This window comes from Cervus elaphus, chromosome 19 (genome assembly GCF_910594005.1).
Source record: "Cervus elaphus chromosome 19, mCerEla1.1, whole genome shotgun sequence".
Lineage (NCBI taxonomy): Eukaryota > Metazoa > Chordata > Mammalia > Artiodactyla > Cervidae > Cervus > Cervus elaphus.
The window spans coordinates 84,180,410-84,204,606 of record NC_057833.1 but is presented as its reverse complement, the minus strand read 5'-3'; the positions used below and the strand labels follow the sequence as shown (position 1 = coordinate 84,204,606).

Genomic DNA, 24,197 nt, shown 5'->3' with positions numbered 1-24,197 from the left:
GGTGCTTGGAATATAGGATGGGAACACATTTTAAACAACCATGTCTTCCTTCCTGTTTCCAGTTGACCATTAAGTCCAGGGTCTTTTTATTTCATGCTGAGACTTTCAGAAGGGAAGAAAGTCAAAACAGGCTTCAGTGTCCATCCAACCTCACATCACAGATAATTCATCATTCTAAAACATTCTTTGATTATATCATTCCCTTTTCCAAAAATGTTCAACAGTTTTCTACCACTTATATGAGGAAATCTAGATATCTAAGTCTGGCATTTAAGGCCCTCTTTAACTAGGCTAGAGCCAGTATGCCTATCTCACTACTTTGCTAAACTGAAACATCCACTCTGGGCAGCTGGCCTGACCCACTCTGCTCTGAGTGTGCCGTGGGCATTCTTGTCTCAGCGCCATTTCTCATGCTGTTTATCTCTCCTAGAAAACCACCTCTCCCAACTTTGCTTTCTGAATACTGGTTATTCTTTAAAGTCCAGGTAATAACTCACCTCTTTCAAAAAGCCTTCTCTGATAACTAAATCCCTTACTGATCTTTGTACTATATTTAGTTTATGTGTATTACATATGCCATTGTACCATGAATTTCCTTTTATTTCTCTGGCACCTAAAGGGCAGGCAAAGTTACAGCTCTTTTTTTTTTTCCTTTAGCACTAGAAACAGTGACGTTCATACAGAAGATTCTTAAAAAATGTTTGTGATCTGACCAACAGATATCCACTTAACTGATTCCATTTGTGATTATTAAAGTCATACTGTTGCTGCTGCTAAGTCGCTTCAGTCGTGTCCGACTCTGTGCGACCCCATAGACGGCAGCCCACCAGGCTTCCCCGTCCCTGGGATTCTCCAGGCAAGAACACTGGAGTGGGTTGCCACTTCCTTCTCCAATGCATGAAAGTGAAAAGTGAAAGTGAAGACGCTCAGTCGTGTCCGACTCCTAGCGACCCCATGGACTGCAGCCTACCAGGCTCCTCCGTCCATGGGATTTTCCAGGCAAGAGTACTGGAGGGGGTTGCCATTGCCTTCTCTGATTAAAGTCATTGAACACTCTTTATTTTCTTTATCATTCTTCAGCATGCTTAAGGCTCCCAAAGTTAAATAAATACACGTTTCAGAAAGAGATCAGTGAAACAGGTGCTGATGGGACCCATCTCTTACGATTTGAAAACCAGTGGGAGGATCACAACCAAAAAGGTCTTTGGAAAATAGTGTTTTCATGAAGAAAGGATAGCAGCACTATGTACAATCTGCACAGATATACCAGATGAGAGAGATTGTGAGAGGGTAAAGTTAAGTCAGGTATGGCCTTTTGGTATTAGAAGCATGCAACAGAAAGAAGAGATGAATTATGATGTTCAACCAGTGCTAGAGGCTGGTGAACTTCACACGGCAGGAGAAAAAGAGATAATAAAAGTCATGAAAACTGGAGAAAGAAGGTAAACATAGCTATTCTAAACTATCTTCCAGAGCTCTTAAGATGAAATGTTGTTTTGTTAATGAACAAATGATACCTTGACATGAAAAGGTAAGAGCAAGTAAAGCATATAAAAGTTGGAGCAGTATTACCAACTCTGAGAGGAGTTTTGTCACAAAGTTGGTAATCTAGGAACTCAAAAAGAAATGCTGTGGAGCAACCTCTTTCCCTTAAAAATGTCTTGACTGGAGCAGAAACAGTTGTCAAATAGAGAGGAAATGGGCAGCAGAACAGGGAAGGGAGGGAGATCAGAGGGAGGGGAACAAAAGTCTGGTGAGGAGTTCATGCTCGAAACACTCAGAAGAGGGCTCAGAAACCTCCACCCCATGAGCACTAGGACAGGAGGAAAATTATTTACTGTTATGCTGTGACTTTTGTATTTGACTTTCCCCACAAGATTATATAGAGCCTATTATTGGGGTAAGTCAGGATGAATATGTATATAGCAATATGTTTTACTTCTGTTATTTTTTTTGTATTCGAAAGTCTTAATATGCTAAAGTTGGACCCAGGTCACTAAGCAAAGGGTACAATTTGTAAAAAATTATAAACACATGTCTTCTTCAAGGTAAGTGTGGTAATTCAAACCATCATGCTTAGTTGCTTCAGTTCAGCTCAGTTCAGTCGCTCAGTCGTGTCCGACTCTTTGCGACCCCATGAATCGCAGCACACCAGGCCTCCCTGTCCATCACCAACTCCCGGAGTTTACTCAAACTCATGTCCATCGAGTCGGTGATGCCATCCAGCCATCTCATCCTGTCATCCCCTTCTCCTCCTGCCCCCAATCCGTCCCAGCATCAGGGCCTTTTCAAATGAGTCAACGCTTCGCATGAGGTGGCCAAAGTACTGGAGTTTCAGCTTCAACATCAGTCCTTCCAATGAACACCCAGAGCTGATCTCCTTTGGGATGGACTGGTTGGATCTCCTTGCAGTCCAAAGGACTCTCAAGAGTCTTCTCCAACACCACAGTTCAAAAGCATCAATTCTTCGGCACTCAGCTTTCTTCACAGTCCAACTCTCACATCCATACATGACCACTGGAAAAACCACAGCCTTGACCAAACGGACCTTTGTTGGCAAAGTAATGTCTCTGCTTTTTAATATGCTATCTAGGTTGGTCATAACCTTCCTTCCAAGGAGTAAGCGTCTTTTAATTTCATGGCTGCAATCACCATCTGCAGTGATTTTGGAGCCCAAAAAATAAAGTCTGACACTGTTTCCACTGTTTCCCCATCTATTTGCCATGAAGTGTTGGGACCAGATGCCATGATCTTAGTTTTCTGAATGTTGAGCTTTAAGCCAACTTTTTCACTTTCCTCTTTCACTTTCATCGTAGCCATACATGGTGCTCCTTTAAAGCACCCTGGTTTTTAAAAGGCATTTTGAGTGCGCAAGAGAGGAGCTGCCACTAGAGGGCGCTCCAGTCATTATAGTATCTGGCCAGAAAATTGAAAAAAAGACCTTACACTTATTTATTCATAGGATTTTTTTTTTAATGAAATAAAGACAGGGACAGTTGCTCATGCTATATATTTCATAAGCAGTTTTCTGCAGTAACGGAAAATTAGGACTTATGTTTCATGTCTTTTCCCCCCCTTTGACTTTGTAGAAATCTCTTCCTTGGAGATAAAGTGAAAATGATTCATCTCAATAAAGAAATACAGCTGTTGTGGATGCTGCTGCTCTATCCACCAACATAAATGTCCACTTTATCTCAGTGACACAGAGTCTTAAGACCAAAAAATTTTGGCTATTACTATCCTTAACATTATAAAGTTAATTGTAGGTAAACAAATTGATTACTAGTTTTCTTCTGCCATAGGCAGCTTCAGGCTCACAAACACAGGGTCCTCGCATAGTGAAAATAACTTAGAATGCATAGTGAAAGTAACTTAGAATACAAACTCTTCTCTCTGGCTCTAATCATTTATAGAATGAACTACTTCCTTTTATTTATTTTTGAATTTCCCAGGTTGTTCAAACTTTTATCTGAAACAATCACAACTCACTCTTGCTGCTTTCCCAGATTGTTAGAGGGTTTTTGCCAACAATGCTGAATTCAGGGGCTGAAGATACCCTGACAAGAGCTATGTAACATCCTTATTCTTTCTACTCTTTGTTCACACTCCACCCGAGGCCTTTTTTGGGGCCTGGCACCTACCCAGGGGAGAGAAGGTAGCCGAAAGCCAGAATATCTACACATTTCAAGTTCTTCAATTCTGCTACTGTTATATGCTGATTTAAAATAACAACAATAGTAACTAATAATAGACAAGCAGACCACCCTGCTGAAGTCCTGGCTTTACTGGTGGGGAAAGGAGAGGGAATCCGAGGCCTTTGGCTCTATTTTCTTCCCTCTGGTTCTAGATGCCACAATAGCCAGAATGGCAAATACCATTTTTTTTTTTTTTTCCACTGGCTTACTCCTGCCTAATTAGTGCTTTTTGCTAATTCTGGACTCCAAGGAATTATTCTACTTTTATTACTGCTTAACCATACACTGGAAAAAAAAACCCATTTTTTAGACTTCTATCCAGCTGTGTCCTATTTGCAATAGGAGAGAGGGAATGGTGACCAAGGCCCTGACTTCTGGAGGGTCATTCCACTAGTGTATAAGGAATGATTCTCCCATGGCCACTGCAATCCTTGGTATTTGAACAACTTAGAACTATTCCCTGTAACAAAATGATCAGAATTCACCTGGAAAACATGAAGCACTTATAACTTTTAGCTTCGGTGTGAACTGGTTGTCTTATTTCTCCTGATCACTTTGCTGTTGTTCAGTCACTTAGTCGTATTCGACTCTTTGTGGCTCCAGGGACTGCAACATCCCAGGTTTCCCTGTCCTTCACCATCTCCCAGAGCTTGCTCAAACTCATGTCCATCGAGTTAGTGATGCCATACAACCATCTCATCCTCTGTCGTCCTCTTTTCCTCCTGCTTTCAGTCTTTCCCAGCATCAGGGTCTTTTCCAGTGAGTCAGTTCTTCACATCAGGTGGCCAAAATATTGGCATTTCAGCCTCAGTATCAGTCCTTCCAATGAATATTCAGGATTGATTTCCTTTAGGACTGACTGGTTTGATCTCCTTGCAGTCCAAGGGACTCTCAAGAGTCTTCTCTAACACCACGGTTCAAAAGCATCAATTCTTCAGCACTCAGCTTTCTTTATGGTCCAAACTCTCACATCCATACAACTATTGGAAATATCACAGCTTTGACTAGACAGACCTTTGTTGGCAAAGTAATGTCTCTGCTTTTTAATATGCTCTCTAGGTTTGTCATAGCTTTTCTTCTAAGCAGCCAGCATCTTTTAATTTCATGGCTGTAGTCAGCATCTGCAGTGATTTTGGAGCCCAAGAAAATAGTCTGTCACTGTTTCCATTGTTTCCCCATCTATTTGCCATGAAGTCATGGGACTGGATGCCATGATTTTTGTTTTTTGAATGTTCAGTTTTAAGCTAGCCTTTTCACTCTCCTCTTTCACTTTCATCAAGAGGCTCTTGAGTTCCTCTTCACTTTTTGTCATAAGGGTGGTGTCATCTGCATATCTGAGCTCTTGATGTTTCTCCCAAATCTTAATTTCAGCTTGTGCTTCATCCAACTCAGCATTTCCCAAGATGTACTCTGCATAAAAGTTAAATAAGCAGGGTGACAATATATAGTCTTGACATATTCCCAGTTCCCAGTTTGGAACCAGTCTGTTGTTCCATGTCAGGTTCTAACTCCTGCTTCTTGACCTGCATACAGATTTCTCAGGAGGTAGGTAAGGTGGTCTGGTATTCCCATCTCTTTAAGAATTTTTCCACAGTTGATTGTGATCTACACAGTCAAAGGCTTTAGCACAGTCAATGAAGCAGATATTTTTCTGGAATTCTCTAGCTTTTTCTATAATTCAACAGATGTTGGCAATTTTATCTCTGGTTCCTCTGTCTTTTCTAAATCCAGCTTGAACATCTGGAAGTTCACAGTTCAAGTACTGTTGAAGCCTAGCTTGGAGAATTTTGAGCATTACTTTGCTAGCATGTGAAATGAATCCAACTGTGTGGCAGTTTGAAAATTCTTTGGCACTGCCTTTCTTTGGGATTGGAATGAAAACTGACCTTTTCCAGTCCTGTGGCCACTGCTGAGTTTTCCAAATTTGCTGGCATACTGAGTGCATCACTTTAACAGCATCATCTTTTAGGATTTGAAATAGCTCAGCTGGAATTCCAACACCTCCACTAGTTTTGTTTGTAGTGATGCTTCCTAAGGCCCACTTGACCTCACACTCCAGGATGTCTGGCTCTAGGTGAGTGATCACACCATCATGGTTATCTGGGTCATGAAGATCTTTCCTGTATAATTCTTCTGTGTATTCTTGCTACCTCTTCTTAATATCTTCTGCTTCTGTTAGGTCTATGTTGTTTCTGTCCTTTACTGTGCCCATCTTTGCATGAAATGTTCCCTGGTATCTCTAATTTTCTTGAAGAGATCTCTAGTCTTTCCCATTCCTGATCACTTTAGTTCTATTGTAATGCAAGAAGAACTTGGTGAATTCAACTTGTGGCTAGATTTTTCAAAATAAGAATATAGTTATTAATCACCTATGGTGTTCTCAAGCATTATACTAGTAAGGGCTTTGAGGTGGCAGGAAAGGATTAGAAGAGTCTGTAAGCTGAGTTTTGCTGCTGATTTTAAATAACAGTGATGATAGTGACGGCAGGTGGACAGCATTTCCCAGTAGTTCATCAGGAAGGGTATCCAGCCCAGAAAGTAGAACAGCATACTTAAAGAAGGCTGATCAGTTAAAAGAGGTAGAAGGGGCAAGCTATAACATTCCTTTAAATTGTGCATAAATATATCAAGAAATAATTTCTAAAGAAAGAAGGGAGAAAAAAAGAAAAGAAAGAAGAAAGTTGGATTTAAATTCAAGAGAACTTGTCAGGATATTAAAATCCAGGAGTATATTTATAAATATACTAACCCTTTGTTCCTTAACTGGAGCTTTCAAAAAGTAATGACTAAAATCTATTAGAATTCAGTTATTTTTTTTAAAAGAAAAGGTCTTTTTTTTCCCATTTATTTTTATTAGTTGGAGGCTAATTACTTTACAATATTGTAGTGGTTTTTGCCATACATTGACATGAATCAGCCATGGATTTACATGTATTCCCCATCCCGATCCCCCCTCCCACCTTTTTCGGCCGTGCAGCATGTGGGAATCCTAACACTTGACCAGGGATGGAACCAGCGCCCCCTGGGTTAGAAGCACAGAGTCTTAACCACTGGACCACCATGGAAGTCCCAGAATTCAGTTATTTTTAATAAATCGACTGGATACAATTCTAAATTGGATCAGATGAGAATGAAAGCATGTGACATGTATGATTTGCTCCCTTAAAGGAGCATTTATGTCACTGCTACAAGAGTCAAATCCTAAGACTCAAACTGTTAACAAGTGAAACTAAGAAACTATCAAATAGTTATTAAACAAGTATTTTTGGAGATCTGCTTTACCGATTAGAGACATGTAAGATAAAAGCTTAGGGAAAGAATTTCTTTGTGGGCATAAAAAGTTGTGAATCACTTAATTTTTCTTGCTGAAACAAAGGGTAAGGGGGAAATTAATGAATGAGTAAAATTAGTGTCTTTTATAAAACATGTCACGAGGACCAGATAATTCCTTGCCCAGCCCGAGTAGCTGCTCTCTTACTTACTTTCTCCACATGGTGATGAATGACTGTGCTGACACAAATCCTGTCCTCTCTCCCCCTGCAGCCCTGAACATGGGGGCTTTCCAATAAAGAGGACAGCCGCAGGCCTGCAAATAAAACACAAATGCAGTGTGAGCCAAGGGGCAGTGAAGAGACGACATGGCCAAAGAAAGGGCCTTTGTGGCTTTAACCCTTCAGGCCACAGTGGACAGAAGAGGACCTGGGGGAGCAAAACTGGGATGGAGGCAGATACATCAGCTGGGGTAGATTCAGCAAGACAGAGGGGAAACAATACAAGAAGATGACATGTTTCAGCGAGACAGAGGGGAAACAATACAAGAGGATGACATGTTTCACGAAGAAGATGAATATCCAATTGCCTTTTCTTAAAGTACAGTTATAGTGAAGTTTCTTTCCCATGAATTTTATAGTTAAAGCAACCAGTCTCCCTTCCTTCCTACCACTCTTACATCATGTATTTTCTACTTTTAGGAAGAAAAAGATGTGACTGAATGTCATGGTTGTGTAAATGGCCTCCCTTCCTATGGGAGAAAAATACAGCCACCCACCTTTACTCTGCCCAGTAACTTGGTATCAACACGCTCTAACTGCGCTCTCCTTTTCTCCTTTGCTTATTGTGTTATTAAGCCCCAGGTTCAAGGAGAAACAGAAAAGTCTGGACTGTTTTAGAAAACAGCTATAAATCTATTTAAATGGTTACAATTCAGGTGAAAGATGGGAGGCAAAAATTAAAATGCTATAATTTATTTATATATTAGAACATATCACTAATGACAACATATAAGAGCCTTAGAAAGAACTAAAATACAATACCCTAAAAGGTAATGATTTTCTTCTCAATAAAAAACCTTTTTCTTTCAATTAAGAAAAATTATTCTTATCCTTTTATAAGAAAGAATTCATACCAAATTTACCTGCTTTTTTTCTAGAGGGAAAATTCTTCCAAGTAATAATATCTAAATATTAGCTGAAAAATAGTTTCCAAATGTTCCCAATTTTGTATACACACATAAAACGTATTCCCAAATCTGAAGCTCTTCAAAGAGTCACATCTTATTATTGGATAAAGATATTCTTATTATCATAATAGATATAGGACTGTTGAGTCTTATTCTACAAAGGGAAGCTTCTCCTCTGGTAGGTGACTAGATGTGGGTCCACATTAGGCTGAGGTGAAGCTGCTCCTGATGTGGGGCCTCTGTGCATCGGGGATCCTACAGAAGCCTGAACAGTACTTCACCTGAGGTTAGTCAAGCTGAGAGAATGCCCAGGACTGCTGGGTTTATGTCAGAGATGAGGACATGATGATGAGGTTCAAGCCAAGGGAGGTAAGTAAGTACAGGGCAGAAATAAGAGATTGCTTCTGCCAGGGCCACCCAATCACATTCTGCAAGCAGGGTGGAATTTAAAATTTCTTAAGTCCAGAGGTCAAATACCTCCACTGAGGTCAAGAATGAGGGAAAGGTGTTGCTTAGCAACCAAATGGATTTTGTTTATCGTGTAAATTATGATTGCCAAGGTACAAAGCTCACAATTAATATACTTTGGGTGGCTACTGTCAAATCCACTTTCCCCAATCCCAAGTCTCCCTTTCATGAGGAATGGTAGTTTGCCAAGAAAATGCTCTTATATGTGATAGGCTATTGGCCTGCTGGGAAAATTAAAAGCAGCCTGTATTATGGAAGTGGGGGTGCAGAGCCACAAAGAGAGAAAATACAGAGAGGGACTGGGACTGGCTTGCCAAAGTACTTGAAGCTCCCAACATTAGAGTCACTATGGATTTTTCAGAATTGGAAGGGATCAAGAATTGTCTAGCTTATCCTTGGGAAGTGGTCACCAGCTCAGATGATACATGTTTGGGACCTGTGTACTTACCATCCTGTAGGACTACGTCCACTATTAAACAACTTTCATTTCCTTGGATTATGATTTTTATTCAGAAGACTTTGTTAAATTGTACATGTCAGCTCATAAAGAGTATGGGATTAACATTTACAAATTTATTATTACCCAAAGGCAAAACCCTAAGAGATATGGTACAGAAGAGATACATTTTGAAGTGGGTATGAAAGGACTGACCTATTTTTCTTGTAGTGGGACACCCCGAGTAGCCAAGCCGAGTATACCTTGGCATGAAGGTATAAAGCCCTTGGAAAAAATACCAAAGGCAAAAGCAGGAAGGGCAGTGGATGGCAAGGGCTGCAGATATTACACTTTGGCTGTTTTTTTAAAATGTAGGGACTTCTCTGGTGGTCCAGTGGTTGAGAATCCATCTTCCAATGTAGGGGACTTGGGTTTGACCCCTGGTTGGGGAAATAAGATCTCACATGATGTGGGGCAACTAAGCCCATGTACCACAACGAAAGAAGCCCCCAAGTGCCACAACTAGAGAAAGCCTGCATGCCACAAGGAAGACCCTGCACAGCCAAAATAAAATAAGTTAAAAATAAAAATTGCTCTGAAATCAGAGAAAATAGTACACTTTCCCGCTATTTAAAAAATAAATGCATGTCTGGCCTGCATCTTCTTAAAAACAGAGAATTATGATAAAAGGAGCCAGGAGATCAATACAAACCTAAAAAAAAAGTAAATAATATTAATCTGAGGGCAACAGAATAGAGACTTTTATGACAAAAGAGAGAACACGCTCATGTCAAGGCTCTTCACAAAGGAAAAGACAGGATGACAAGTGAGGAGGTATAGGACATGCTGAAAATGGGTTTAGGAAACAGGTTTAGAGGAGAAGGTAAGCGTCAGTATTGCTGGAGCCAAGAAAACTTGATTAACACCTATAATTTCATCTGAAAATGGCCCAACAACATAAAGAACTGAAAGCAAGTTGTCTAATGATATGTAGGAAGAGATGCTCGCCCAATATTTGTAAGGTTCTTTAACATTTTAAAATGTCTCATGCTTGTTATTTTATTCAGTCCTGACACGACCCCATACAGAAGAGGGCAGGTATTTTTATTTCATTCTGCAGACAAAGAAATAAAGGAACCAAGCGGCTACCTTACAGGCCACAGGCAAGAGGGTTAAGATGGTGCTACATCAGCTAGCAGGAAGAGCTGGAGCGCTCTGTATAGTTCAGAAGATAGTTTCATCCTTCTCCCTCAAATTCTCCCTCTTTTCCCTCAAGCCTGTCAAAGGCTAAAACTCAGTGGTGCCAAATACTTTCCTTTCTGTTCCTATGCTGCTTTTGTCCCTCTTAGATCATTCTCTATTCATTTCTTTTCCATCACTTCATAAAGCTGTGGAAAAAAATACAAACTACACACTAAGAATTTACTCAGAAATGGAGATCAATCTCTCCAAGGAGGGAGGACAGTCTGCAGAACAAAGAGTGGTGGAAAGGCTGGTTTAGTGAGTACTAACAGTCTGGCCACAGCTGAGAACAAGTTGGATTACATGGAATTTAAATAAATTCCATAATTAAATAAATTTTTAAAAATAAATGATTTTAAGAATAAAGAGATAAAATCCAATAAAATGAGCTAATATAGTACTTGTGAGGTCATCATACACATATCCTCATCTTACATGCAATGTTAGTTCACTTTGCTACCTAAACTGACAATTACGGTCTGAGGGAATGAACACAAATGCTTGGCACCCCTGAATGGAATTTAGGACTGTAGTCAAGCACAATTCAGACAAGTTAATCAGACATATGTGTGTATACTGGCTACTGTGCCACATGATAATTTGGTATAAACACTAATTATGTAAACGACTGTTACTATGGTTATCAAGTTTTCTATCTTTTTTTATAACTAAAAATTTATCTCTGGCTGTCCTGGGTCTCGGCTGCTGTGGGCAGGGGCTGCTCTCTGGTTGCGGCGCACAGGCTTCTCATTGCAGTGAGCAGCGCAGGCGCTCCTGCTGTGAGCGTGGGCTATAGGGCATGTGGTTTCAAGAGTTCTGTCTCTCAGGCTCTCGAGCAAAGGCCAAATAGTTTTGGCACACAGGCTTAGTCGCTCTGGAGCACATGGGATCTTCCCTGATCAGGGGTAGAACCTGTATATTGGCAGGCGGATTCTTTACCCCTGAGCCACCGGGGAAGCCCCAGTTTTCTCTTTTTAAACTTCTCTATGTTGTCAGCTGTAACACTGGCAGTTTTTCCTGATGCCACCTACAGACAGATCCCCAGTCTGTGAACAGCAAAGTCCTCCCTTTGATTCCCCAGCACCAACCCCTTCCCTGACCTGACTACACTCTCTCCTACACTCCCCGTGACCACGTGGAGTCCTCAGGCTCCCTGCTGTCCTCTCACTGTGCATTCACTGTGGAGTGCTGGCGGCCGCTGAGCCACAGGCAGCGGGGGCTGCCACGAGCCAGGTGGGAGGGCCAGAGCAGGAGGGTGGAGGCAGCACGCAGGAAAGCTCCTCAGGCCGGGGCTGGGAATATTCAAGAGGAGGAAGGTTGACCTGAGACCTTCAAGACAGAGCAGGCTGCAGGTCTCTGACAGTGAGGCACTGATCCCTTGGATTGGCTCTCCAGATGTGGGGAGCCCAGCAGAGCACGAGGGAACTACCATGGGGCTCAGTCTGCAGTTTCCCCTGCTTGTTTGCTCAAACTAGTCCACGAGGCCTCCTGTCTCTCTTACACAAACCGCTGCCATGTTAGACATACTCTGTTTGGCATTTATGTGATTAACACGTTATCTCCAAACGCAGATTTCATTCATCTCTGCTAAATTCTCTCTCTTGGATTTAGGTTCAACATTCCAGCCCATTCAGATAATTTACCACCTTGATTCATAATAAAATAGTCACCTTTCAAAGCTTGGGGTAAAAAATTGCAAATGCCCTGAAAGAACTTATAATTTATTTGAGTGGGTAATGCTTAGTAGAAGTAGCTGATTTTACGTTAGCCCACTTCAGGGGAGATAAGGTAGAAACAGCATGATGCAGGAGTCAGAGGACATGTCTCCTGACATGGACAAAATATGACCTCAGGTACATACTTGTGGGATATCAGTTTCCTCATGTTACAGTAGAGTGGAAATAGGTGAGACATCTTATTACTAGAATGAAAGAGTTTGTTTTTCACTAGAAACACCTAAGGTGTCAACAAGAAAGCAAGACTGGGGGATGATTAAAAAAGAATTCTTTTTCATTTCCTTGAAAATCACTCTACTTAGAAATTAACAGCAGTAACAAATGTTCTGGGGTTATCAGTAGGAAAGCAGAGGGGGCATGACCCACAGGGCGGGGCCTTAAAGAATGGTGATGTGGCATTGCAACAAAAAGAATAAAATACTTAGGAGTATATCTACCTAAAGAAACAAAAGACCTATACATAGAAAACTATAAAACACTGATGAAAGAAATCAAAGAGGACACAAACAGATGGAGAAACATACCGTGTTCATGGATTGGAAGAATCAATATTGTCAAAATGGCTATTCTACCCAAAGCAATCTATAGATTCAATGCAATCCCTATCAAGCTACCAACGGTATTTTTCACAGAACTAGACCAAAGAATTTCACAATTTGTATGGAAATACAAAAAACCTCGAATAGCCAAAGTAATCTTGAGAAAGAAGAATGGAACTGGAGGAATCAACCTGCCTGACTTCAGACTCTACTACAAAGCCACAGTCATCAAGACAGTGTGGTACTGGCACAAAGACAGAAATATAGACCAATGGAACAGAATAGAAAGCCCAGAGATAAATCCACGAACCTATGGACACCTTATCTTTGACAAAGGAGGCAAGGATATACAATGGAAAAAAGACAACCTCTTTAACAAGTGGTGCTGGGAAAACTGGTCAACCACTTGCAAAAGAATGAAACTAGAACACTTTCTAACACCATACACAAAAATAAACTCAAAATGGATTAAAGATCTAAATGTAAGACCAGAAACTATAAAACTCCTAGAGGAGAACATAGGCAAAACACTCTCCGACATAAATCACAGCAAGATCCTCTATGACCCACCTCCCAGAATATTGGAAATAAAAGCAAAACTAAACAAATGGGATCTAATGAAACTTAAAAGCTTTTGCACTACAAAAGAAACTATAAGTAAGGTGAAAAGACAGCCCTCAGATTGGGAGAAAATAATAGCAAATGAAGAAACAGACAAAGGATTAATCTCAAAAATATACAAGCAACTCCTGCAGCTCAATTCCAGAAAAATAAATGACCCAATCAAAAAATGGGCCAGAGAACTAAACAGACATTTCTCCAAAGAAGACATACAGATGGCTAACAAACACATGAAAAGGTGCTCAACATCACTCATTATTAGAGAAATGCAAATCAAAACCACAATGAGGTACCATTACACACCAGTCAGGATGGCTGCTATCCAAAAGTCTACAAGCAATAAATGCTGGAGAGGCTGTGGAGAAAAGGGAACCCTCTTACACTGTTGGTGGGAATGCAAACTAGTACAGCCACTATGGAAAACAGTGTGGAGATTCCTTAAAAAACTGGAAATAGAACTGCCATATGACCCAGCAATCCCACTTCTGGGCATACACACTGAGGAAACCAGATCTGAAAGAGACACATGCACCCCAATGTTCATCGCAGCACTGTTTATAATAGCCAGGACATGGAAGCAACCTAGATGCCCATCAGCAGATGAATGGATAAGGAAGCTGTGGTACATATACACCATGGAATTTTACTCAGCCGTCAAAAAGAATTCATTTGAACCAGTCCTAATGAGATGGATGAAACTGGAGCCCCTTATACAGAGTGAAGTAAGCCAGAAAGATAAAGAACATTACAGCATACTAACACATATATATGGAATTTAGAAAGATGGTAACGATAACCCTATATGCAAAACAGAAAAAGAGACACAGAAATACAGAACAGACTTTTGAACTCTGTGGGAGAATGTGAGGGTGGGATGTTTCAAAAGAACAGCATGTATACTATCTATGGTGAAACAGATCACCAGCCCAGGTGGGATGCATGAGACAAGTGCTCCGGCCTGGTGCACTGGGAAGACCCAGAGGAATCGGGTGGAGAGGGAGATGGGAGGGGGGATTGGGATGGGGAATACGTGTAAATCTATGGCTGATTCATATCAATGTATGACAAAACCCACTGTAATGTTGTGAAGTAATTAGCCTCCAACTAATAAAAAAATTAAAAAAAAAAAAAAAAAAAAGAATGGTGATGTGGGAGTGGAGAGGAGAAGTACATTTTGGAGGGGAGAAGCATGAAAGCCCAAACAGAGGCAGGCACAGGTGGGTCAGGCGGATACAGGGAATAGTGGTTTGGATTTTATCCTCAAAAGCGGTAGTTGTCAAACTTTTAAATATGCTTGCTGAAGACAGAGGTAGTGTTCCGAGTAGAAGGGTGCACGGGGTCTTGGGAACTCCCACTTGGTGTCCCCCTGCCCACATGCCTAACCCCTCTGTTTCTTGAAGCACAGCTTGAGACCACTGCGAAATCCTGAGGTTGGATCTGACTCTTCAGAATAGTGTACGTGCACGATCAAAACAGGACCCAAACGAAACAAAGCACTCCTACAGTTCAGGGGTCCCCAAACACTGGTACTGGTCCTTAGCCTGTTAGGAACTGGGCTGCAGAGCAGGCGGTGAGCAGCAGGCGAGCAAACCTCCATCTGCGGCTCCCCACCACTGTGCGTTATTGCCTAAACCACCCCTCCCTCACCCCCTTGGTCCATGGAAAAACTGTCTTCTGTGTGAAACTGGTCCCTGGTGCCAAACAGGTTGGGGACTGCTGCTATAGACAGTAGGAATCCCTGCATTTTGCTGAGCTGGGGAATGACATGATCAAATATAAACTGGTGGTTATGCTCAGTATTAACTGTTCTAGGAGGCGGCTGGAAATGTAGAATCCAGTTACCGAAGGTGCTACAGTAGTCCAAGGGTTAGGGACTAAGAGCTTAAATTAGAAGCAGCTGGATGTATTGAAAAGTATCAAAGACTAGCAATAACAAATCCATCTATTTCTGAGAAGAATCCCAGCATTGAGTTGGCCTAATAGTTCCTTGTCTGGCTTCAGGGCAAGGAATTATGATCAATGAATGAGAATAAAAAAAGATTTGTATTCAACAAGGGGATTTTTTCTAACAAGTAAAGCTATTTAATGATGGAACAGGCTACTTGGCAAGGGAGTGAGTCTTCTGCCACTGAAGGCACTCAAGCAGGAAATTTATGTTTTGGTGATGCCATGAATGGAATTCCTATATTAAATGGGAGGTTGGACTGGGAGACCACTAAGGTTTTTTTCAAACTGTACCACAGCTAGTACATCAGTATCAAATATATTTTTTTCAATATGGAAAAAAAACCTATGCATGCTTAAAAATAGAGAGCAAGGAGGCAGTAAAGAGAGGGAGATTGGGACAGCTAGAGAAAGGGAGATTATACATCATTTAGTAGTTACATTACCTTTGCAATTTTTCCCATTTCATAAACGTCTGCTTTCTGATCTTCAATATCCATGAAAGCAGCTTCAATTCTGCTTAGAGTCTGTTCATGATTACTGCAGGCATCGGGGAGTCCTTCAGGAAAGTAGAACTGTGGAATGTTGATGGATAATGTTGCACTCACAACATTATTCACATGAGGAACAGGGGAGGGAGGTCGGGGACTACTTGGAAAGGGGGCTGGAGGTGGAAGTGGTGTTCCAGGTTTCTTTTCTGTTTTATTTTGAATCTGTAAGGAAAATATGAGACATAAAAGTTCTAAACAGTTTGTATTACTAGAAAATCCTCACCAGTAATAGGAAGTTGGGTATAAATATTAAAAAGAAACATAATTAGAAGCAGTACAGATGAAGTGCTCACTCTACTCGAGGGGGCAGGCAAGCTCTGAGGGAATGCTTTCCTACGCTGAATCAATCAATACATTTCTTATCTGTCACTACCTGAATTTACACAGATCTGTGCTTTAAAAAATCCTACAGTACATTTTCTACGAGTGATGTGGAAGAGTGATGTCAGCTGACATATTAAGGATCTCCAGGTGAATTCTCAGTCTGTTGGACCTAGATTAGTAAATTCTTCTTGGAGACTGTTTTTGGCCTTTCTGTTATTTTCACCTGTCCTTCAAAAGGCAGATAGAATGAGTTCCTTTTAAATATGTAGATCTAAAATGTATTGTGTGTGGGGGTCCTTCTACCTTCTTCCTTGGTTTGGCTTTGTCTAGGAAGAATCATTGCAAGTGTCTGAGCAGAGAAAGTCTTTGTTAAGAAAATTAAAGCATTTTAGTTTTAGAATATCTTCTCCCAGGCTGATTTACTTTCAACCAGGGGCATGCTATTTTTTCTGAGATGCACATTTCTCCCATTCCTGGTAGACTCCAATAGGCAGAGATCATAGTCATTAACTTCACCATGGCCAAATCCTCTTTACAGTTTATTAATTCATTAATAGTTTATATCATCCCTTTTCCCAAAAAGGATCTGATGTGGTAAACCATGAAGAGACATAGAAAGGACAGTATAAAAAAAGTGGGGGGCAATGGGGAGACTAAGATTATCCATGATTTAGGGAAAGGGGAGGGGAGATACATTACTATTCAGGTAGAAGTTTAGTTTACCAATGAAGACTAAATTTAGTTCTGAGACTCCTAGCAGAAAAAGCAAAATAGATTTCACGAAGATTTTCAGAGATTAATTTCTATTCTTAATTTTGACCAAATTATCTATCAAAGCTCATGAGCATGGTACTACTAGATGCTACATAAAGTATGAAAAATGGATATGACTGTTGACTAGCTAAATTTATTTTAAATTCCCTGTGAACTCAAAATATTACTCTACTGTTCATCTTTCTTAAACTATATCCTAATGCCATTCCTAAAGTCTGAACAATGGTTTATCAGTACAAAGCAGATCTGAATATCATATTCCCTTCTGACACATGGACTTATAATATGATTTTTAAATTCAGGGTAAAATTTTTAGCTACCTTTGAAAAGCATGAGTATTACAGGAAGATAGGCTTCATTCACATAAATATGTGATAAATATGATATAATCTCCTACTTTTATTAAACATGGCCCATTTTTCATGTTAATATCTGACATTAACACAGAGTGGAGTCTGCTCATATATTAACACTATTGAGGATATGAAGGTCAGTTGTCACACCTGACCGTTGCTGCAGTAAAAGGATATTACCCACATAAAGCAACAGTCAAGGAAGAAGTGGCAGAGGGAAGTGATGCCAATAAAATACGAAAAACTTAACAAAAAACAGTGATGGGTTACTAGCTCTGTGACCTCACGACAGTTACTTAACCTTTCAGAATTTCAGTAATAAAATAGATTATAACCCCTTCTTCTTGGAAGGCTGTTGTGAGGGTTAAAGGAAATTACAAGATGTAATGCAGGGAAATGGCTCAAAGCTGTGCTGGGCAGAGATGCCAAAGGATGGGGTTCTCAAAAGATTAAACATAACTTGGCATGGTCTTTCAGCTTCAATAACAAATAAAATAATAATTTACACTTGTAAAGCAATTTAAAGTTTACACACTACTTTCAAGTCAACAAACTGATAATCTATTCTAAGTAATATTTCTCTCTGCCTTGGTGCTAAACCCGCAACTACTATTACACAGTCCTATGAGCTAATAACAGAAGAAACTATTCTTAAATTTCTAAAATAAGGCATATAATTCTTTAGCAGCTTTACTTAGGTCATTTGTATTCAGTGTCATTTCCTTTCTATTATTCTAAAATTCTAAAGAGATTTGTGAGACTACAAGCATACGATTGTCAAAATTCTTGTTTCCCCAAAATGTTGCCCATAGTGTGACAGCCAGGGCAGTTATGGATAACTTCAGGGTAGTTATAACCATAGGATTAAGGTCACAGTCCCAATGGAGATGAAACTCAAGTATAGTGAACACACATTACTGCAGAAGGTTTACAGCAAGGCTTTCATTCTTTTTGCTTTTGCTTTGACCGGAGTAAGTGACATTCAGAACAAACCCAGGCTGTCAAAGTTTTAATTTGAACAGGAAAATATTCAATTATATAATAGCCTACCTTGCTTTTCTCGGTGTACTTAACATAGAACAGTTCACTAATAGCAAGTATTTATTAATTCACTGTGTAATTCCATATTTAATAAAACTGATTTTAATATTTAAAGGGAAAAGAAAGAGAATGCATTTATTCTGAATTTTTCAGGTATAATGATTTACTTTTCACTGAGTTCAATAGGAGACATATAATTTAAACCTTAAAGGAGTTTAATAAAACTGACACTTTACAACATTATAGAATAAACCCGAAACATAAAGTTTGTCAGATTTACTAAGTTTAGCATCTGCCCACTTTGATAAAACTTTTTCATTCAAATCTAGGATTACAAGAGAATTAAAAGAGATAAAGAGAATTAGCTGTGCCAAGTATCTCAGCTCTCCGTTACCTTACAGTATCATTTAGATATTCATTCTGAACAGTACCCTAACACTGTTATGTTATTGTAGCATTTTTCCAATATTTGACCATTTTTTACCTGTTTTTAAAAAAGCAATTTCACATGGTTCAGTCAAATAATTTGAAATTACTGTAGGTCAGAATAACTATGAAACTGTGGTTTCTTGCTGGATTCTGGATGTCTGTCATGATATGGCTCCCAACTTGTACTGTATTCAATGCTAGGCAACTTGTTTCATGAGATACTGGCCCTATGGTTGTGAGCAAGTAAGCATGGTCTCTGCAGACAGAAATGACTCAACCTCACAGCTGAAGGAAGACATTCTTTCACAACCCAGAAGTAACTGCCATGCTTTATTACCTATACACAATATATCATACACACACAACTGCTGATACATGTCAAAATAGTCTTTTCAAAAAATCATGATTATTAGGATCAATATTCCTTTTTAAAAAAGATTAATTACAGATGTATGCATGTTAAAACAAATTTAGTCTACTGATTCAAAGTGCAAACAAGCTTTTAATATGGAAATTCTAATTTCTCAAAGATATTTTTATGAAAAATTCTAAATTGCAAAATATTTGTTAAGTTGTATTTATTGTCTCTAAAACTGGATTCTCTCTCTACAAGAGAAAAATGTGAGTACTGTACTTCAGGTCCAAAAGGTCTATTTTTAAACCTGTTGGAATCTCTCTACAAATAGCTTTCTGGAAATAGCTGAATAGAGGACACAGATTAATTCCTTGATCTAATATCAAGTGAGCTGTAAAATTATTTGTAAGTTAGTTCACTGGGTGGTTTTATTAGTAATAAAAATATTTTAAAAGAAACACCCAAGTTTCAAACCTGTGTCTGCTGAAATGACTTCAGCCGCTTCTTAAACCGTGACGGGAGAACAAAATCACAGCCCCTTGCCAGGAAAGCTAACTCTCCCCTTAAATCCGGGTCCCTTCGTAGAGATGTTTCCTTGATCATCATCTTTGAAAAGTGGATGTTTACTTAGCAACTGTCCAGCACACTTCTGAAGATAGTCAGAGTTAATACGTTGTCAATCTTGTCGGGTAGAAAGGTATTTTTTTCTTCTTTATCTCCCAAAGAAATTAAGTTCAAACATTGTGCTCTCCCAGCCTCCAGGGACCACAATCCATGCTTGTACTGACATGCAGCTGGTTCCCAAGTAAAGCCTGTGACTCCCAAGACCTGCTCATAATTTTCAAGTAAGAAACGGGCTGCAATGGGCCTGCTGCTTCTCGTAGGTAGCTTTATGTCAAATTGACCTGCCCATGTAGAGAATACAGAGCCTTCTGGGAAAGGAAGCACCCACTACTCTGCACACCAAAGTTAGAAACATTACAGCTGGACCTAAAAATAGTGACTTCTCAGATAAAGCTAACTTCTTAAACTCGAGAGTATGTGAGGTGTCAACCCACATAAAACAGTTCCTGCTCAAGCTAGAAGAGAATGTGTAGAGGGTTTTTGATTTTGCTACTTAATATTTTATGGAAAAAAAACAAAACCATGCTGCACTTCAAATGTGAAACTATCATTTTAATTAAAAAAAATTTCTGTATTAGAAGGGAAGCAAACATCCAACACCCTCTAGATATATCCACAGGATGTATGGAGAAAAATATGGAGAAAAACACTTTTATCCTCAAATGCGAATATACAAAGAGATTTGTTAAGTCTCAGATGTTAAAATGAAAAAAATTTTTTGGTTTGTTTGCAGAAGACTATCTTAGTGATCAAATATACTTTTCTGAAGTGATTCTGAATCTGGATACATTTGAAAATTTATTGTCAAAGAAAGTGATGGAATTCCAAAAGAAAGCAGATTTAGATGCAGAGAAGTGAATGAAATTTGGCTATAGTAAAGGTAGAAAAGATGATCACACAGCAATGAGATAACAGATCTTGAATTTGTGAGACTCATTTTTCTTAAGAAGCTTTGAAGAATTCTCAGATTTAAAAAATATTCTATTATTTTATCATATATTGAATAGATGCCTTACTTATTTAAAGTGAATCAAGTACTTGCTCATGTTTAATATTCAGAATTCAATATTTGTTTTCAATCACCCATATTTAAATCCATATTGATTTTCTATTAATTGAAAGTATGAGTCAAATATTACCAAATAAACCCCCTAAACCAAAAAGAGCTTATGATTCTCTTCTGCTGAACCTTTGTCTAATTAGTGGGAATTAAATTCTTCAGTTTTGACAACATTTTGTAACATGTCTATTTGGCTTATATATCTAAAGCCATAGTTTTCAAATTTCTTAAGCTGTAGAATTCTCCACTCATATAAAATCTTACCTGAAAGTTTTTAGTATATACTCTGATTGAAAAGATTACACTGAAACCACCAGGCTGATGCTTTAACCTGGGCCTTTCCTTTGACCCTCCCACCGTCTTCCTCATTTCAGGCTGACTCTTTAAGCTAGGTGGCTTTCCCTACACTCTTGTTTGTAATACTCTAATTCCTCCTTCATTATGTACCTCCAAATTAAAACATTTAATAAGTTTGTTATAAATGCAACTGGGTTTTTAGACTTGTGAAATAATGCTTTTTCAATTAAATCACATCTTTGCTGTATTTCTCCCCTTCCCAATATCAATCTGTGGCTTTGGGGGGTGGCTTTTCATCCCCTTCCTGAGAACACTCCTTCTCAAATTATATACATGTCAACCATCCTTCAAAATTCAACTCAAATTTTACTTATTTCATAAAGGATTACCTATTTAAGCCCCCTTACTGCAATCCTCTTAATAAAATATTATAGAATCTTTCTTTAATGATTCCATTTATTCTCTGGATGAGCCAATGCTCTCTTTCCATTTCATCTATAAAAGAAAACCACCAATGCCCTGGACACACTGATTCATGGCTAAATAGTTTAGTTTCTGTTATGCTCTCATGTGTCTTATCTCAGTTCAGTTCAGTTCAGTTCAGTCGCTCAGTCGTGTCCGACTCTTTGCGACCCCATGAATCACAACACGCCAGGCCTCCCTGTCCATCACAAACTCCCGGAGTTTACTCAAACTCATGCACATCGAGTCGGTGATGCCATCCAGCCATCTCATCCTCTGTTGTCCCCTTCTCCTCCTGCCCCCAATCCCTCCCAGCATCAGGGTCTTTTCCAATGAGTCTACTCTTTGCATAAGGTGGCCAAAGTATTGGAGCTTCAGCTTCAGCACCAGTTTCAAACTCAGCAGTGGCCACAGGACTGGAAAAGGTCAGTTTTTATTCCAATCCCTAAGAAAGGCAATGCCAAAGAATGCTCAAACTACTGCACAATTGCACTCATCTCACACGCTAGTAAAGTAATGATCAAAATTCTCCAAGCCAGGCTTCAGCAATACGTGAACCGAGAACTTCCAGATGTTCAAGCCGGTTTTAGAAAAGGCAGAGGAACCAGAGATCAAATTGCCAATATCTGCTGGATTATCAAAACAGCAAGAGAGTTCCAGAAAAACATCTATTTCTGCTTTATTGACTACGCTAAAGCCTTCGACTGTGTGGATCACAATAAACTGTGGAAAATTCTGAAAGAGATGGGAATACCACACCACCTGATCTGCCTCTCGAGAAACCTGTATGCAGGTCAGGAAGCAACAGTTAGAACTGGACATGGAACAACAGATTGGTTCCAAATAGGAAAAGGAGTACGTCAAGGCTGTATATTGTCACCCTGCTTATTTAACTTCTATGCAGAGTACATCATGAGAAACACTGGGGCTGGAAGAAGCACAAGCTGGAATCAAGATTGCCGGGAGAAATATCAATAACCTTATCTCAGTAGCTGAGTTTAATGTTTACTAAGAGCTAGTTGTACTCATCCCCACTTGTTTATGCTGGTTGTACTTTTCACAGTAATTATTCAATTCATCAACTAATGAAAAAAAATAAACTATTGAGTGTGGAAAAAAGTTGATATTTTTAGAATTGAGGGGAAGACTCTAAATATTTTATAAAGACTTATAAAAGGCAAAAAACTACTGAAATTTTGTCACTGTAAAATTTATTGGTGTGATAAAAGAAAAAAAACATTAAAATCTAGAAGGTAACTACATTCAAACTGTTTTACTACTGACTTAAGTTCCTGGAAATAAGGGAACAAATGTACTAAGTATGATTTATTAAAGAAAGATGTCATGAGACTTCAATTTCCAACTATGACACTTATTTCCAAAGAAAAGACTTTGGCACTACATTAAAAGATCTGAATACTTGATGTCTGAGTTAAAATAAAATGTTTAACATACACATTTTACAATACATAGAGTCTATGATGTCCTACTAAGTAACTACCCACATCCCAATCATGTTCAGGTAAATGGGCTTCTACTGTAATATTTTATAATCTGACAATATTTTCCAACAGTGTCTAAACTCTTGAGGGTATGGTCAATTTTAAAGTCATTCAACAAATATTTTTCTGATGTTTTTTATATGCAGTTACTTTGCTGAGTGCTGAGGATATGAAGAAGATAAAGAAGTGATCCTTTCTTCATTGCACCTAGCACAATCTTGGTTTGGAACAAAGGACAATGAATACTTTCATTTCATTCACTTCTCATAAATCTTTTGAGTTTCAAAGTCAGAACAGTGGTTAAAAGCCTGTCCTGCTATTCCTCTTAGGCAAGAAGAAAACATTTCTCCACGTCTTTTGATGGCGAAATAAGCTCTAAGTTTTTATTTATCCAAGTGCTTTCCCAAAAATTCAGAGGGAGAAAAGGCCAGGTCCCCTAAAGGGAGTTAGGGAAGAAATGGTCTGTGGCAATGAGTTACTGATGAAGAAAGACTATTTTGAAATTTATTTGCCTTTATTTTATTAACTTGTGTTTCTATGTCAGTATACCTGCTTGGTTCTAGAAAGAATATGAGAATGTGAGCTGGTTTCAAGAAGTATATGATAACTAGAACACAGCAGCAAAGAACAAGGCTTTTAGAGTGACCTCTTCTTTACTGGGAAAAGGTCAAACATAAGGAATTTCACTAGAGGATGAGAAAGACTGGTGCTCTCTTGTTGTGAGAATTACTGGGATAGATCAGGTGCTACCTCAAGATCCAGCTGCCTCAACTGGGGTTCCTTTCCTATCTTATCATTCTATATATGTTCCCCCAGAGCAAACATGCTTGAGTAAGGAGCATAACCTCAAAGATAACAAGTTTGGTGGTGGGTTCTTGAGTTACAGGGTTTTTACAGGCTCCCTGGCAGGAGTACATAGAAGAGAGGCTGGTCTCTCTGAAATGACTCTAAAAACTAAAGAATTGTTTTAGGGTAGCCTCCAGTAAATCAAATGAGAAAATATATTCCTTCATCATGTCCTAAAATGACCTGCAGAACTGAGGAGTGAGTCCAGAAAGAGCTTGCATCCTGAAGGAAGGTGACAGTGGGAGGAGACAGAGGATAAAATTGTACATAACACCAACATATTCTGTTTTTGTAGAATTCACTTTAGGAAGTTTAGTTTGAAACTCAGGATGGATTTTCCAGAGCTTTCCAAATCCTTTCACAACTCTTTGCCCTTCCCCACCAGTTCTATTGGATGTTTTAAGAAAAGAAAAATGGGTTGTTTACACAAACTAGAGAA

The 24,197-nt window shown here is 39.2% G+C and overlaps 1 protein-coding gene across 5 annotated transcripts in view; it reads right to left on the bottom strand.

Moving 5' to 3' along the window:
• Positions 1-24,197, bottom strand: part of PPP2R3A (protein phosphatase 2 regulatory subunit B''alpha) — a 228,811-nt gene that overhangs the window by 122,605 nt on the left and 82,009 nt on the right. For 4 of the 5 annotated variants that reach the window (XM_043874682.1, XM_043874683.1, XM_043874681.1 and 1 more), the window contains 2 exons: positions 15,587-15,853; positions 7,178-7,281 (listed from right to left, as the gene is read on the bottom strand). In XM_043874682.1, coding sequence (XP_043730617.1) covers positions 7,178-7,281; positions 15,587-15,853 — 371 coding nt within the window. Of the gene's footprint in view, positions 1-7,177; positions 7,282-15,586; positions 15,854-19,441; positions 19,926-24,197 lie in introns of those variants that run through there. The other variant, XM_043874685.1, reaches the window with a different exon arrangement.